At 38.2% G+C, this 16,455-nt stretch overlaps 1 protein-coding gene and 1 long non-coding RNA gene across 4 annotated transcripts in view; one reads left to right on the forward strand and one right to left on the reverse strand.

Annotated features, from left to right (window-relative positions):
• Nucleotides 1-16,455, forward strand: part of LOC144082969 (uncharacterized) — a 100,319-nt gene that overhangs the window by 5,044 nt on the left and 78,820 nt on the right. For both annotated transcript variants that reach the window (XR_013303422.1, XR_013303423.1), the window contains exon 3: nt 8,093-8,167. This is a non-coding gene — a long non-coding RNA (uncharacterized LOC144082969). The remainder of the gene's footprint in view (nt 1-8,092; nt 8,168-16,455) is intronic.
• On the reverse strand, nt 1,263-14,721 carry eda (ectodysplasin A). Of its 2 annotated transcripts, none has more exons than XM_077610481.1 (8): nt 14,260-14,721; nt 6,090-6,189; nt 4,165-4,203; nt 3,620-3,790; nt 3,256-3,290; nt 3,120-3,171; nt 2,744-2,868; nt 1,263-2,522 (listed from the first exon to the last, which is right to left on the reverse strand). In XM_077610481.1, exons 1-8 carry the CDS (start codon nt 14,587-14,589, stop codon nt 2,262-2,264), a joined length of 1,113 nt encoding a protein of 370 aa, XP_077466607.1. In that variant the 5' UTR covers nt 14,590-14,721; the 3' UTR covers nt 1,263-2,261. The 2 variants fall into 2 exon arrangements, with proteins under 2 accessions (XP_077466607.1, XP_077466606.1); XM_077610480.1 differs by having other exon boundaries at nt 2,738-2,868.

The following is a 16,455-nucleotide window of genomic DNA, read 5'->3' on the forward strand; positions in this document are numbered from 1 at the left end:
GCAGTAGCCACAGCAGAGGAATGAAAGAGCCACGTGTCTCGCGAGCCGTGGGTTTCCGACCCTGGTCTAAGATGCACACCACTCACTTAAAATAAGATGGGATAGGTTCCAGTTCACTAATGAGCATAAGATGTATAAAAGGGTGGTTAGATGTATTACAACACCTTGAAGGGAAAATCCACTCAAACTCTGCTGTGTTCTGTATTTGTCTTGGACACCACACACAAAACCAGACCGCACACATGCTAGATGTTTTTTTTATTTTTTCTATGGATTTTGACCTGCTGTTCACCCTCTGAAATTTATTCTTGGAGAGATTAACAATAGTACAGTAAGTTTTTTTGGTCGAATTCTTGACCTCAGAGGTGATATATTTCGAAACTATTTCAATGTCCTTTTGAGTAAAATTCTGTGATTATCCATTTTACTCTTCAGTTGTCATCAGTGAATTTCCAGATCTTCTGGTATTACTATGCTGGCAACTGCATTCCTTCCAGGTTATAGATTTTCTCATCAAGCTTGTTTTGGCTTCCCTCCCAATCCATTATCCTTATCATATATTATTGCTCATATATACTTGTTGTCTTTTTTCCAAATTTGGTGTGCTTATCTCTCAACCACTTACCAGGAAAAATAGAGCCCCCCCCCCACAATTTTTTATATAGAGCGAGTCACCTTTATACTTTCTTAGAACTGTGTTTATAGAGGACAATGTGTTACGGAAAAAATCTCCAATGTGCAATAAAGTGAGTGAATGGAATATTTACCTTTACTACCCTTGCCAGCTAAGTCCCATATTAAAATAGGAAAACAATAAACAGAGGCCATTAAAGAAAATAATTATATCACACCAATGGTTAGATAGAACAAACATTTTAATCGATCAATCAACTCAATTACAAAAGTATATCCCATTTTTATATACAATATGTACATAGACATATAAACAAATAGTATTTTCAACATGTATGCATTCATACGGTAAATGTGAACAATAGCACTGCATGTCAAAAAAATACCATGGTTTTTCTGCAGGGATATTGTAGTGCAAAATTAGCGCAAAATATATAGTGCTGTCGCTCTAGGAATACCTCTTGAATAGATTTTCTCCCCAAAAATTTAACCTTACATTTTGACTCTAGAGCTCTTATTTACTCCTTGCAAACCCCACTACACAGTCTTTTTAAAAATATGGTAATTTAAAACTGTTTTTATGTGAGTACAATGTGAAGCCATCTTCCTTTGAGTAATTATATTTTATTTAAAAAAAAAAACTTTGTAGATTTTGTCGCAAAGGAAGTTTAGGAAAGTAACTATTCAATGCTTAGTGTTGTTGAGTTTTTCCTCTCTTTGTGGCAAATTATATTGAATCTTATGATAAACCACGAGAAGGTATTAATATACTTGTTAAATTAATTTGTACACAATAAAATCCAAATATCACGGGAAGCACTGTTTTTGCAGAAACAATTGTTTCCGTCTTTAACCCTTTGACTGCCTAACGCACATTTTTGCGAAAATTAAAACAGTCTCACCACAGGGCTATTAAATAGCAAAAAATGCACTAGATGCCCCAAAAATGTTTTGAAGTTAGCGCCATGCTCCCTACACCCTGTAGAAACAAAAAAAATGTTTACAGTCCATTAGGTGCTGCCATCTTTCGCCGGGTTAAAGAAATAATCACCCTCCGTAAGACAGCTGTTCGAATGTAAACAAGTGTGTACTAACATTTTACTGGACTTTTCTCTGCTTTTAAACTCCAAAAGGTTTTCATTTTTCCAACAAATATTTATAATAAATATATGATATATTTCAGAAAGCTGGTATATTTGGATGGGAATGGTGTCCAAAACGCCAGAAAATTATACAAGAGAAAGAATTTGAACCTTCATATATTATAACTAAAATGCTATTTTTGGGAAGCACAAATCCTTCCAGCATCAGGCAGCCAAAGGGTTAAAACCTCCTGGAGTAGAACTGTTTCTTGTTAAAAAGAAATAGCTGTTGACTATAAATAATGATGTTTGTCTGACGAGCAAACAGACATTGAGCTCATCGAGACAATGAATCTGCAGAAGCACAAGCAGAACAGTCCATTTGCTTTTAATTATTGGGTGTTGATGGTGAACGTAAGGGTTTCCCAACTTGATCACTCTGCAAGGTTGGTTTGAGCCGGGCAAAACTGGAAGCACCCAGATCTGTTGCTAACCACTTCTTCAAATCCAGAAATCTTTGTTAGCGCAAGGTCTGACATGTAGTTATCAGTTCTGTCCAGCAGATGGAATCTCTCCAAGTCTGACACTTCCCAGGAAAGTGGTGTGGTTGGTCATACTAATGAGCGTGTCCTCATACACTATGCGGATAGATATTCTCTGGCCTGCGCGAAGCAGGCTTACCCCAGCTGTGTAGCAGGTGTTAAACTTGCGCTGGCCTGTTTCAATGCTGCAGGTGCAGCGGAGGAATGGGTTGGAGTCCACCATCACTTCATAGCTGGCAATGTCTGTAAAGTTGAGGTAGTACACCTAGCGAGAAGGGGAGAGATTCAATGTATTAATTATTGTCCAGGCTCATCTTGATTGAGTGTATGAAGTGTATATAGTGTATACAGCGGAAACAGTTGGCCAGTTGAGTATCTGATTTGGACTGGCGTTACAAGAATAGGTTTCATAATTCGGGAATGTATAGCTAAATGAAATTAACAGTAAATTATGGGAGTTACGTCAAGGACCGTACTCACTTCTACCTGACTATATATGAAGTAGACACCGTCCAATAGCACCTCCAGCTCTCCAGAGCGAGAGTGCATTTTAAACACACGGTGATGAATGGACACCATCTTCCAGTTCCTGAGGATCCCTTCAGAAAGATCTAAACATATCACGGCAAGCCAAAAAGAAAAACAAAGGTTAGACCAACGTGAGCACACAGAAGAGCTCAGCTTAACCTACTGTAATTCAGTATGGTTCATTTTCATTATAGTCTTAATAATTATCTTACTGATGAATATGTATGAAATCATTGCATGTCTGACAGGTATTCTCAAACCTTATAAAGCTCAATGTAAATACACTGTGATTATTTTTGGGGGGAGGGATAACTTCCTGAGAAGGTCAACCCACCTTCTCTCACTTGGATTGTTGTTTCTTGTCCTTGCAAATGGACCACTGCAGGCTGAAAAGTAAAGATGTCAAGTAATTGACAAGGATGCACCTGCGTTCACATCAGCCCTGTGTTTTTATAGATGTCAAAATATACCTGGAATTCTTTTGTTTTCGTCCGATTAGGAACACCTGGAACAGAAAGAAAGACATGATGGGATTTTACTCCATACAACGGCTGCGTAGAAACGGCTTATGCAACTGTGACTAAATCAAAACAAGCAGTGCCATAGACCACGTCAAGATCCATGTTATCCTACACAATGTTTGACATCTAGATTTTGAAAACCTCCCTGTTGATGCCATGCGTTTATTCATTTTGACAACTTGAGTCTCCTTTGTGCATGGGAACATGGCTACATGCATGCTCATGCTGTGTAATTCAAGAACGGGTCCCAAGACTTGGGTTTGGGTTGTTGAAGTACAGTAACCAACCACTTCCTCTGTTTTGAATGATGTACCTGCTGGGCCTTGAACACCTGGAGGCCCCTGTGGCCCTGGGGGCCCGGGAGGTCCAGCAGGGCCCACAGCATTGCTTCCAGGAATCCCTGGGATTCCAGGGATTCCCGGTGGCCCCTGGGGGCCTGGAGGACCGGGCGGACCAGGGGGACCTGGTATTGGTCTTTTCTTGCCTGAATGCAAAATGGTTAGGGTTAATGGTTAGTGTTAATCTGAAATGGCTATGACAGTTTGTACAACAGAAAAAATAGGTGAAAATGAAGAAGGCTGTTACATAAAGCTATGAAATCCAGTTTGCTGAATTTTAGGATAAAAATGAATGGATCTGTAGCTAAAGACGTGGTATCATAAATACTATTAACCTTTTAGTAACTGAAGATGGTTCTTTCTTGAGAAGGCTTTGAAACTTTATTGATTTCTGTGGTCTTGATGGCTAATAAATAACCATACCTAAATTTGACCTGCAATATGGTCCCTCTCAGTTCAAACCTCCTCAAAGAACCCTGGCGACCATCCCGTAAGACAAACTAGCTGTACATCTGTTTACCTTTTTTCCTGTCTTTCCTTTTCTCCTTTCCTGTCGATTCTGGAAGAAAAACAAAAACAAAATAACCAAGCTGAAAGTGCTTCAGTCCTATCATTATCTTGGATTTCATCTTAAGAGCCCAGTTTATTCCTTTTACTGTAGTTATTGTGTCTGTGCTGACATTTTGGCCAGTGAGCACTGAAGTTTGTCCTGTGGGTTTGTCTAGTGTAGCAATTTGTAAGTGTGGTTTCACCTCATCTGTATGAACAAGTGCCTTAAGCATTCACAGGCAGTGGAACTGGAGAAGATGCTTCATCCTGCCAAAATCCTTTTCTTTGAATTAGGCCCAGATGGAGAATGCAGAAGGAAGTGTGTGAATTTGCGTTTGAGACTTATTATACGGTAATGTGCATATGTGTGCAAGGAGATGACGGTAAGGCATCTACGTATGTCAGTGCGTGAAAGTCCTGTGCCCGTGCTTTTTGTGTGCAGGTGAAGAATTCTTTTAAAAAGGTTGTCGCACTGCTCTTGTTTACCATGTCATTACAACTACAAAGGCCATTTAACCTTAAAACCTCACAGTTTGAGTCCCCATATGGGCAACGTTTCTCCTCTGGCTACATGACTGGATGCATCCGCATAGATTTCTCCTAACGAGCAGCGTTATTTTAAATCTGGTGCCCCTTAGAAGGGCAATGAACATACAGTGAACTACACACACATAAATATACACACAAAACACACATCTAAGACAGGGATTACGAAAAGCCTTTTTATAATATGAGTAGAGGAGAGAACTGGGAATGATTATTTTTTAGAGGCTTGGAACTTTACTGATTTATATATAAAGCCAGAAAGGTGAGTTTTTTTCTTCTAAATTAAACACAATCACCAACTTCCCTCCTTTGTATTCAATGTCATGCCAGAAGACGTAGCCTTAAGATCATGTGGCACTTGTTGCTTCCTCACTTTAAACTTCAAACACTTCTCTATTTTTAAATTTTGCATAGCTAACCTTCTAAAACGATAAAAAGCTACTAAAGCTAATTTCAAAATATAAAACCATGTGGTTTGCTGTTGAGCCATCCGTTATGATGAATCAGTTCCATTAGATTTACAAAAGCCACCAGGGTCTCTGATTGATCGATCACGTGGTGCTGAATAGAAATCTAAAAAACAAGTTTCAGGGATGTGATATTTTTTTTCATTCATTCATTTCAACACCGGATATCCTTGCCAAAGTTGTGGGGTGCTAGAGCCTATCCCAGCTGACCTCGGGTGAAAGGGGGCTACAACCTAGACAGATCGCCAGGCAGTCACTGAAAAGTGTTCTTTTCAGTGTTGGCTTATTATTGTCAAGCTGCATCACTGCACTGCATTTGAGTCTAGGCGTGAATAGTTTAATCAATAAAACAGTATACAAATACCAGTCTTTAAATGTATACATGTGCATTTGCTCTGGTTTAGTACTCTACTACCACAATGCCTACTCACCTGGCTTTCGATCGACTCCCCTTGTTGCACAATGAAACAGCCACTTATCTCGTTTTAAGGAATAGGAGAGATTGTAATAGCCTTGTAAAAGCTTTACTCGTTTTGGCGTGAATGGAATAGTTTTTGTTGTTGTTGTGAACTACTATTCAACCCTAAAGTGTATTGATATGTTTATAGCTTAGCAATATGCAGTGTGAGTCATTTTTTAGTTTTCCAAACTTCAAGAAAGTAGAGTAAATATTCAAATTGATCTAGTCAGCTGCATGTCAACATGATTTTGCAGAAATGCAAAGGAAAGGATCAATGAAAATGTTTTAAAAACTAAAATTCTTGGCGCTTCAAACACATTGTCCTGCAAACTGGCTAAAACGGCATCCAAGGTTATAAAAATAATGTAAATGAATAAATCAACTTCAGTACCACTTTAAATGTCGAATACCCAAAGCACATACCTGTTTCTGCTTGCTTGCCAGGGCTTCTTTTCTCCCTTTGAGTTATGCGTCTATCATTTTCTCTGCCAAGAATATTTCTTTTTGCGTCCAGTGATTGTACCTAGGCGAAAAAATAAAAAAAGTATAATAATTTCCTGTTCTTTTCATTCATGTTCTACCATCAACATATTATGCTATGGCCCCAGTAAACGAGGTAGCAAGAAGGCTGGTTGAAAGTATACATCTATTAATTTCAGCATTATAAACTTCTTTATTGAAATTTACAGATTGTAAAAAAAAAGACGTACAAGAACATTTGCGTAATACAAAGTCATTGTCTAACCTACTGTGCATGTAACCTAATCTGTAACTTAAACCACCTTTGTCTATTCTTTAAATGCTCTAGTCATCCGCTTCGTCACAAATGCTGTGAAACTCAAGTTAATTTACAAAAGGAGGACATGAATTGTCTTTCGTCTCACAGCATTGTCCATTCATGTGGCACCTGGTCCAACGCCTTCAAAAGATAAAACATGAATGGTTGAGTGTGAGTCATTGAAATGACTAATGTAATGACTTCATCTTTTATAAGAAGAAATGCAGTGGTGAATATGGATTGTTTTTTTCTTTCACTGGGATAATGTGACCTAAATTCACGTGACTCCATTTGATGTAATTGCCTGAGAGTTAACATTCTCAGAATTACAAATGGTAGCAGAATCTTTCAAGTTTAGCTTTGGAGTTCCGTTCCAAACACAGAACATTCTATCCATCTAAACAATCCAATTTGTGTTTATATTTTCCCAGCGAAAGAAAAGAACAATCCTTTAAATTGGATTGTTTGTTGAGAGGCAAGAAAAGTTCAGTCTTTACACATTAGGCTGCCATAGCTCACTGGAAATCCTTAGCAAAGTAAAGTAGACACTCGAAACACAAGAAGACCACCCAAGGATCAGCTAAAAGTTCAGTCACACTTTATCAACATAAATGATAATCTAAGAAAGAGAGGCTGAACATCTGCCTGGAGGGTTTGCAATGGACATCGTGACACCAGGGACATGTGCAGCTCTTGGTTCAAAAGGCGGGAAATAACTCATTTAGTCATTTGGCTCTGAGTGACATTAACGTAACTCAACTGAAAACAATTTCCCAATGGAGAAAAATGTTTCCTCAAAGTTGGATGAATTCCTAGAATCTTTTTTTGTTTCATACAGAGGTGAAACACTGTAATATGAAAGCAAAGGAAAAACTTCACAGTAGTTGAAAGTTCCATGTAAAGGGAAGTATCCTAAAACCGAATAATAAATTAAATGATGACCCTTTCTTAATTAAATCCTGCCAAGAGAATTTGCGGATCCTTCAATATGTATCAGAATGTACCCCTCTTTATTATTATTATTGTTTTTATTGATTTATTTATTTTTCGAAATAATCACATGCTTACTAACAGAATAATATATTTTAACTGATAGCTAATTCGTCTGAAGACAGTCATTAAAACAATGTGCAAAATAAAATAGGAGAGCAGAAGTAGAAAAACAAACCCTCTTAATAAACCAATGCACAAACCAACACTGACAACATAACTTCAATAATATTAGGGAAAGGCAAAGCTTTCATGTAGAAATAAATACATACAATGGGCAACCACTTTTTATAAAGTAGTAATACTACAAACAGCCTTCCATGCCTGAGAAATTCAGGAAGAAATCTTCCCCTGTTGCTGTTGATATTGACACTCCAAGGACAAGGAATGTATGTCTTTACCAGCTGACATACTGTACAGTAAATGTCTGACCTTCTGAACGTTTCGGGCTGATGAAAGAGTATGGGTGCTAAAGTTTATTGTCAGAAAGACCTCCAGATGTTTGCTTTTCATTTGGTGCGCAGGTGTCTCCCCATCTCCACTACAGCTGTTGGCATAAGTGCCTGTTACCTCTCAAAGAATTGGGCGTGTATGGTTAGGCATATGGCATTACATTTTTGTCTGTTCTGACAGCCAAACATCATCATTTAACTTGCAGGTTTTGGCCCGAGATGAAGCTGCAGCAGAAAGCCAAAAGGAAAGCAGCTCCAATATCTTCTAGGCAGCTACTAAGGTAAAACTGGCATGTGAGATGAAGTAACATGAAATGATTTCACGAGAACAACTTCATTAGAGCATTTATAGCCTTCGTACAAAGGAATGTGATGTTACAGTAAATCAAGGCAACAATATACTGGTAACAAATGCCAAGTGCCAACTATTAAGTAAACCATTCTTTTTCTACACAAGGACAAAATGTGAATAATTAGTAAGGCTTTCAAATCTTCAAAGTAAGGGGAGTGCTGCTGTGGGTCGAGGACGCGATTCCCTGTTGTTCTGTGGGGATATGACTAAATTACAGTCTCCCTGGGGACGTTTCGCTTTTTAAAACGATTTTTAACAAAGAGTCAAGCAACTGCTTGTGTTTTCCGTTAATTTTTTTTAACTCAAACAACTGGAATTCATAATCATTGTTAGTTGATAATGAGAGTGAAACACGGCTATTAAATCATGATACCCTCAATGTGGTCTCACTCATGATGCGCTCACATTGACTTCCGGGGTAATTATCCAAAACTGCAGAATAGGGAAGAAACCCAACCACATAATTGCATTTGGAAAGTCAAGGTAAAACTGAGAATGAGGATAAGGATGCCAGATGCATGGTAAAAACTTTTGCATGACAGTATTGCATTGGCGACTTGGCAGACCATTAAGATAGTGTCCCCCCCCAAAAAATTAACAATAAAAACTCAATCTCAGCTAAAGCCTAAAAGTGTGACGTCATTTGCACATTCTAATACCAAGCATAACAGAAAAAATAAATCTGGGTAGACCCTGTGAGTACTAAACATTAATGGAATTGATTAAATTTGATTTATCTGCATGTGTTGTGATCAAGCAGTTAGGTTAGCCATTTTTTAAAGTGTCTCCTGCTGTTATGAACTTCAACTAATATGGACTGTGTGCAAAATTATTTAGCCAGTCAAAGCTAAGTTATTTTTTTTTCAGTTTATAGCCCTTTCCCTTACATTAACTACACAATGTAGTTTAACAGTATAACCATTTGAAGCAATAAAGGGCTCACTTTTGGTAAACAGTCTTTCTCACAAGTTGCAGCTTCATGTAAGAATCAAGTACTTTTATGAGTCTACTGATTAATTCCTGATATTAGAGGCTCCGTCTTTAATTTAAATGCTGGTGACAGCCCACCCTGGTGACTCTGCAGCATGTATGTTGGACTTGGTGCCCCATCAAGCTTACTTTTTGATAGCTGCTAACAGGACTCCAGATGTTTTAACATCTGGTTTGTGCAGGACTTTGAAGGCAAAACTGAACAGAAAATTATTGTGTTGAAAAATATTACGTGTAATTGTTGTAGGATTTGTACTAGTCTCTTACCGTAAACTTGTAGAGTATTAAATGCCTCACAAATAAAATGATAAAAGAAAGGCTCGACATGCAGAATACATTTTAATGCTGAATATTTTGTTCATTTTTGGATTGGGGATCATAATACTACTAAAACACTTATCCCCCAAAGTTGAGAGTAACAACACAGCTAGGAGAAATATTCTGTTCTGAATCAGAGTTTTTTGTTGGACAGCTGGGATTTACAACATTACCAGAGGGTATATTACCTGGATATGTTGAGGGGCGCTTAGTGCTCATAATGAGATCATAGGACCAGAGTCATCTGCTCTCATTATAAAACATTACTTTGGGTTATGTTGATAATGTCATTCACATGACCAACAGATTAAAACGGCTTCTATTAAAAACCTTAATACTGGCAACTTTGAGTAATTAAAAAAGTGCAAATATTAACAGAAACTTCTTCTACCAGCACACATAATACTACAAGTGAAAGACTTGGGGGGAAAAAATCCTCTACTTTGATCATAATTAAAGATGTGAGGATAATCTAAATGAACATATGCATTGAAAAGCATAGCTGAAAGTAATAATTAAAAGGACATGTCATTTGGGAAACGAAAACATCTGAAGACTTTTTGCTGACTATTCTATTGACTGAAAAGTTCAATATTTCTAAAGGTGGTGTTCTTGTAACATTAGGTGTATTTGTACAAAGCATTTGAGAAAAACAATATAACAGTCAAACATGGTGGCAGTGTGATGGTCTTGGGCTGTATTACTAGTACAAGACCTGAAAGACTGTTAGGTCATGATTTATTTACTACAAGCTGAGATGCACTTAGGTTCTGCTGCAGGGTTATCTAAAACACCCACAAGCCAACTTCTGAATTGCTTAAAAAAAGGAAAAAAATCTTTTGTGGTTTGGTTAAAGTGAAGCTTGCAATCTGTTTGAAATTCTGTCTCATGACAAGGCCACTCTTGCTTAAAAACCCTCTGGTCTTCTCAAATTAAAATAATTGTCCAAAGAAAAGGGGGCTAATTTGCTGTGTCTCCACAGAGATTTGAACAACTCGAGTGTAGATAAAGCTTGAATTCAGCTGTTGCTGATGTTGGCCCAACAAGTTATTAGATTCAGGATTGTTTTGAAGTATGTTGTTTTTAGTAACAGTAAATCACCAATTAAAAAAACAAATGTTATGTTTAATTGGGTTATCTTTGTCTGATTTGTACATTTGCTTGGGGATATTAAATTGAATAAGTGGAGGAAACTGGAAGATGATACAAATCAGTGAAATGGATAAATAATTTTTTTGTGACTTTGTAGATAAGTTATCTGAAATTTGTTACAGTATGCTTCACAGAGCCTTTATCTGTATCACATTGTTGTGTTTGATTGGATAATGTCTTTTTTGAGGCTTCTTAAAATCCAATAGCCGGTAACTTCTATTTTATCTCAGAAGTCATTGAGCATAAGGCTGGGTCAATCTAAACTTAATGGTCTTCATTCACTGAGCCCTTACACTATAAAAAATAAAAAATAAATAGCGATGCTGACGTTTGTATAAATGAGCATTAATTAACTTATGTATGCTTTTTTAAAATGAGGAAGTTTGACATAGTAGCTCAAGAAAAACACCTGGGAATTGTCAATTGGCAATTTGAACTCAAAACTTTGACCATGGGGCAGACATCCTACTCGATACCATATATAATATAATTAAAATTATATCCAAGATGCTTCATGGCTAGCATTTTGCAGATGCCTAGTGCATTTCTGCTTTATAGTAGATGTCCCATTCATTGTTGCATATTGCACTGCGTATCTACACTTTAAATTGCGATGATGTTGTTTAAGTGCCTTTGATGAAGACTTAAGTGAAAAATCCAATGAATAATGTTTCAACCTCGTGAAACAAAAAAAGTCTTCAAAGGAACCGTCTCAAAAGCTAACAAGTGCGGCAGCTGTGTCCAAACTCCACATGCTCCTGTTTCTCCAACTATGTAAACTGTGGGATGTGTAATCAGAGTTGTTTAATGCAGACATCTGGAGTGAACAGCATCATAGCACGGTTAAATATTTACAGCTGGGCCACAGTCTTTCACCTCATGAAGCATCACCATCTGGTCTGAATACCAAGATCATCTCCTCGGATTCAGGCAGTGAAAACGCTACCATCTAAAAAAGACATAGTGAAGGACATGGGAGACTCATTGAATAGTCTCAGTTTTGTGTTTTATTTTTTCTTTAAGTAAAATATCTGAAAACAAACTCCCTAATGTGTACTTTAGATAGTATTGGCATACTGTGCTGTACTGTAGTTAGGATTGGTATTAGTTAAAGTAATATATCAAATTTGGAATGCTGAATAATAATATAGAATAAAGTATCAGTGGAAACAAAAACAACCGAGAGCCAGAAATCCTGACCAAACTTTAAAACAGGTTGTACAGGACCTGATCACCATGTATCAGGGCAACTGGTATGTCATACTCCCAGAGAGCATCCAGCAAGACTACCTAGGGGACACAGTAGAACACCCTCAAGGACCCTAGTGAATTTTTAGTGCTGCTCCACTGTTCCAAGGCCAGAACGAAAACCATGCTGCTCCTCCTAAATCTCATATCTGATTTCCAATGGAACATTCTCTCCGCTGCTCCTGAATAGAATATACCAGGCAGGGTGAGGAGTGTGATCCCTGTGTAATTAAATCCCATCCTTCGGTACCACTCCCACTAGTCCAGTCTGGCAATTTAAAGACAATGTGCCTGATATCCATGCAATGTTGCTGAGGGTTAGGGTCAACCAGGACATCCAAAGTTTTTATGAACGCAAAGGAGAGTACGTCTACCACCTGGGCCTTGAAATCAGAGTCCCTAGAATCAGCTCCCTAATAAGAAGAAGGTGTGTTTGTAGAATCGAGGATGTCTAAGTGCTGGGCCCACAGACGCCCAAATTACCGTTATGCTGTTATTATGTGGCAGATTACAGGCAGTTGAAATATAGTATATCTACCATTGCACACACACTACAAATACATTTATAGGTTTCAATCACATGTCACCCAGCTGGTTGCTGCTAAGCCAAACAAATAGAGGTTACACACATGCTGTGGTTTAGAGGAATAATACTTAACTAGATTCATAATTTACCATAGCATTACATGGCAGAGTTTACAGCCATTGCTGCCTCAAGGCCTTGATCTTACCAACATCCTTTCAATTGTAACATGCTCTTTGCTTGGCTGTAACTCTCTGCTGTCATGTTTAAAAAGTAAGTGCAGCATACTGTATGTGAATCCTCAAAAATCTATACAAGCTCAGGTAGTCTAGTTCAAATCATGCAACGTTCGAGTTGGTGATGCTTTTTTTTGTCTTGACCGTGCAATACAAGATATGTTCATCATGACACATTCAGACAGAGTAAAATGACCTGATGGGTGGTGTTTCTGAAGCCATTGACAACACAATGAACATTAAATTGACTACACCCTATGAGCAAAATGTATGGTGAGGCTTCAATCCCAGGTGGCCCATTTAAGTGCAACTGAAAGTAAATTAAGTCGTAGTCTCTGCTTCTGTTCATAGCTGCTTGCATATTTTTATATTTGGTTGACCACCTGCTCCATATTTTGACCTCCATCCTGTGCATCAATCTAGATCTAAAAAAAAAAACCAGCATAAAAGAAATTGAATTCAGCAACAACAAAGCTAGAGTTATAATGTTAAACACCCTAGTGACAATTTTGGACTTGAGCCAAATACCAATGGAAACCTGGAGAAATCAGATTAAAACTTGCCTGAAGCACCAAATTTGATAATGTCAATGATGTGTACCAATGCTCAATATCAATGTTATAGTAGATCTAGAAAAACACAACAAATGTCAAAATGCCTTCCCATTCTATCTTCATAAAACTGAATGTATTTTATACAATTCCTGCATATATATCACAAACTAATTTCCTATTTCTTTCCTATATGTGCTTAACAGATAGATTAAATGGCCAAGTAGTTGTTCCTCCCTTTGCTGTTGATGATGAGGTTAGGTAGTGACATTTTGCCAGTGCAGCTGATCATTTGTTTAAATGATTCCCTATTGTATGTAGACAATTGTATTTAATTTGTTTCTGCCAAAATGGTTGGTGTTCGACTATTTTACTATAGTTTCACGTTATGTGCATGAATAAGTGCCACCTTGGGTAAACTGGAGTCAGGTCATGCCCCCCAAGTTTCATTCCTGTACCCCAGTGGACCCCAAACTATTCCAGAAAGGACCGCATTGGGTGCAGGGTTTCGTTCCAATCTGTAAGGGGAAACCTTTACACCAATCTGGTAACCTAGAAGTGCAATCAGTGGATTGCAGTCAGGTGCTTATTTTTTCAGAAGAAACTTCATTGGTTAAACTGTTTGTATTGGATCGGTTGGAACAAAAACCTGCACCCAAAGTGGCCCTCGGGGACCGGTTTGAAGACCCCTTCTGTACCCTATAATGTACTACAAAGGAACCAGTTCAAGGGCCAAATAAGAACAATATTCTCAACCTGTAGCAATATCAATGCCTTGATAGTACCCAAATTAACAGCTGTAATGGATGTTTTAAAGCCCCATTTAATCGAAATATTTTCTTTCCGAGTGATTACAGCAGTCACACAACGAATTTAAATCTGAAAGAAAAAGTTATTATAAAACAATATATCAATAGTACCAACGCAAAAATGTTGACTACTGCCTGAATAAATGGGTTTTGTAATCCATTGCTGTTTATTACTTTTGCTTTCTATTATTTACCTCGAGATTATCTGCAGAGCGGCTGCTGCTTGGGTCGGACCGTGGGGGGTCTGGTGGGGATACCGCAGACACCATGTTGCCCGAATCACTCCCAGCTAGTGACAGCATAGAGTCTTGTTTCTGATGGATTATTTCCCTTTTGATCTCAGAGCGCAGGTCCAAATAGCAGACAAGGGTTACCGCATGCAGTGAGAGTGACAGTAGAAATAATCCAAGGAAGACCACACTGCCGCTCCGACTCCGGCAGTTGGCGCTGCACGTACACGGTTCACCTCTGGGCATCGCTTTGCCCGTGAAATCGTCCACGGGTAGAGCATCGTGTGCCATCATTGGACGGGGCGCGAGTCAGATGCTCTCTAACTCGGCATAGTCAGCCGCTGCTATTTATTTGCGTGGCACCTCATAGATGCGGCTCCTTGCGGCGGTAGTGACAGGTCAGTGCGGACTTTCTTGCAGCGTCTATAGTGCCAAGACAGGACACACCCACTTCATATCTGATTGGTCAATAGAGCAGACCAGAGGTGGTGAAGCTGAGTATTAGATTTAGTGATGCGGCGACACCAAAAGGACGCATTGTGTTACTGCAACAATTTCTTTGAGATGCCCACCCAGAGTTGGCAGTTATTGTGATGTGGGAAAAATGCTGAGCGACCACATTAGTGGTTTATTCTCTTATTTTCTATTCATTGAGCGTGAACATACTTTTGTACAGCCATTCTCAAGGCTTTGACTCAGTCCCCAGCAGAGCTGGTGGTTCCTCTCAAGCCCAAGGCTTTCCTTAGGTCTGTGGCACTTTTCCCTCCCACTCATACATCAATATTCTTGTATCCAGCTGAACAGCTTGCTTCTTTAGTAAATAGTGTTTGTGGTTTACTAATAACCTTTTGAGGCAGTTTGGAATTTCAGGGAACCTTAGCTGATTAAAATGTGACACCATCAGTTCTAAAATTAAACGTTTCCAAGATGTTGACATTTTTAAAAGCAATTCTGAGTTTTAATGATCTGTAAGATATACTAATCAGAATTAAAAGAAAGAAGGGGTGAATTATTTAAAATCGATGTATTCATTGGGAACTTCATTCACACAGAGAGAGAGACACAGTAACACAAGAAATTTATTTTTCAGGCAGGATTCAACATTGACGACTCATAAATGATTAAAACAATAGGACAATTATATAAAATCAGCAGTAGCCATTTAAGAGATGGAGGAGCTACCACTTTCAAACTGTGTAATGATTCAAGATAATGTACAGTATGAGGTTTACTTTCTGAATGAATGAGACAAAATATTAACTTTTTCATTATTTTCCTAATACAAAATGCACATCCCGACTGTACAGTTTTTTTGCAGGACTTTAATATTATATATGTTATGGGAAAAAAATGGAACTTTCTTCTTTTCCAAATTTATTTTGGAAATGAAAGGCACTGCACATCAATCAATGGATGACATAAAAAAAAACAATGAATAAGTCATTCAGGGCTGGCCCATGATGGATCACCAGGATTGGTTACTCTTCTGGAAACTGATACAAAATATTTATGTCATTTGGACAGAACCCTGAAACAACTTGCCGACACTGAGCAATTGTATCTTGGGAAGAAAATAGGGATTTCATGATTGGGAATGAAAGGCCATTCAATGTCCATCTCATGTGGCATATGTTCTCACCATGGAATTGATTACTTCAAGAAGGCTAGAGTCTCTGATGTAAATGTATTGTTGTTCATGCTGTACAGACTGTAATTGTATCGCTGCCTGTTTCTCATCTTTATGTTGTACCCTTAAAAGTGATTCTTGTCAGCTGCCACTGAAGGGCAGCATTGCCAAGCCATAAATCAATTAAATTGCATACCAGTCATGTTAACAGAAGTTTGAATAACCACTTAATTAATGCAAGATTGATATGAAAACCGCATGTTGCTTTATGCATTGTACAGTATAGTGGCATGCTGGTCTTCTTTGAAGCAGTACTCGTGCATCATCCTCTCTTTTTTTCTTTTTAATCCAGAAGAAGTGAAATCAAGGGCAGTGAAAAGTAACCCTCATTGGGGCTGTGAGTTAGTGAAGGCTCAGCCAAAGCCTGTTTGTTATGCTCTTCTTCTGAGCCTTATGTGCAATTATGGGGACCAGTACATTATCAACAGACAGCACATGCATTCCCTGTTTTAATGTCAACATATTTAGGCCAG

This window comes from Stigmatopora argus, chromosome 9 (assembly GCF_051989625.1).
Source record: "Stigmatopora argus isolate UIUO_Sarg chromosome 9, RoL_Sarg_1.0, whole genome shotgun sequence".
Classification (NCBI taxonomy): domain Eukaryota; kingdom Metazoa; phylum Chordata; class Actinopteri; order Syngnathiformes; family Syngnathidae; genus Stigmatopora; species Stigmatopora argus.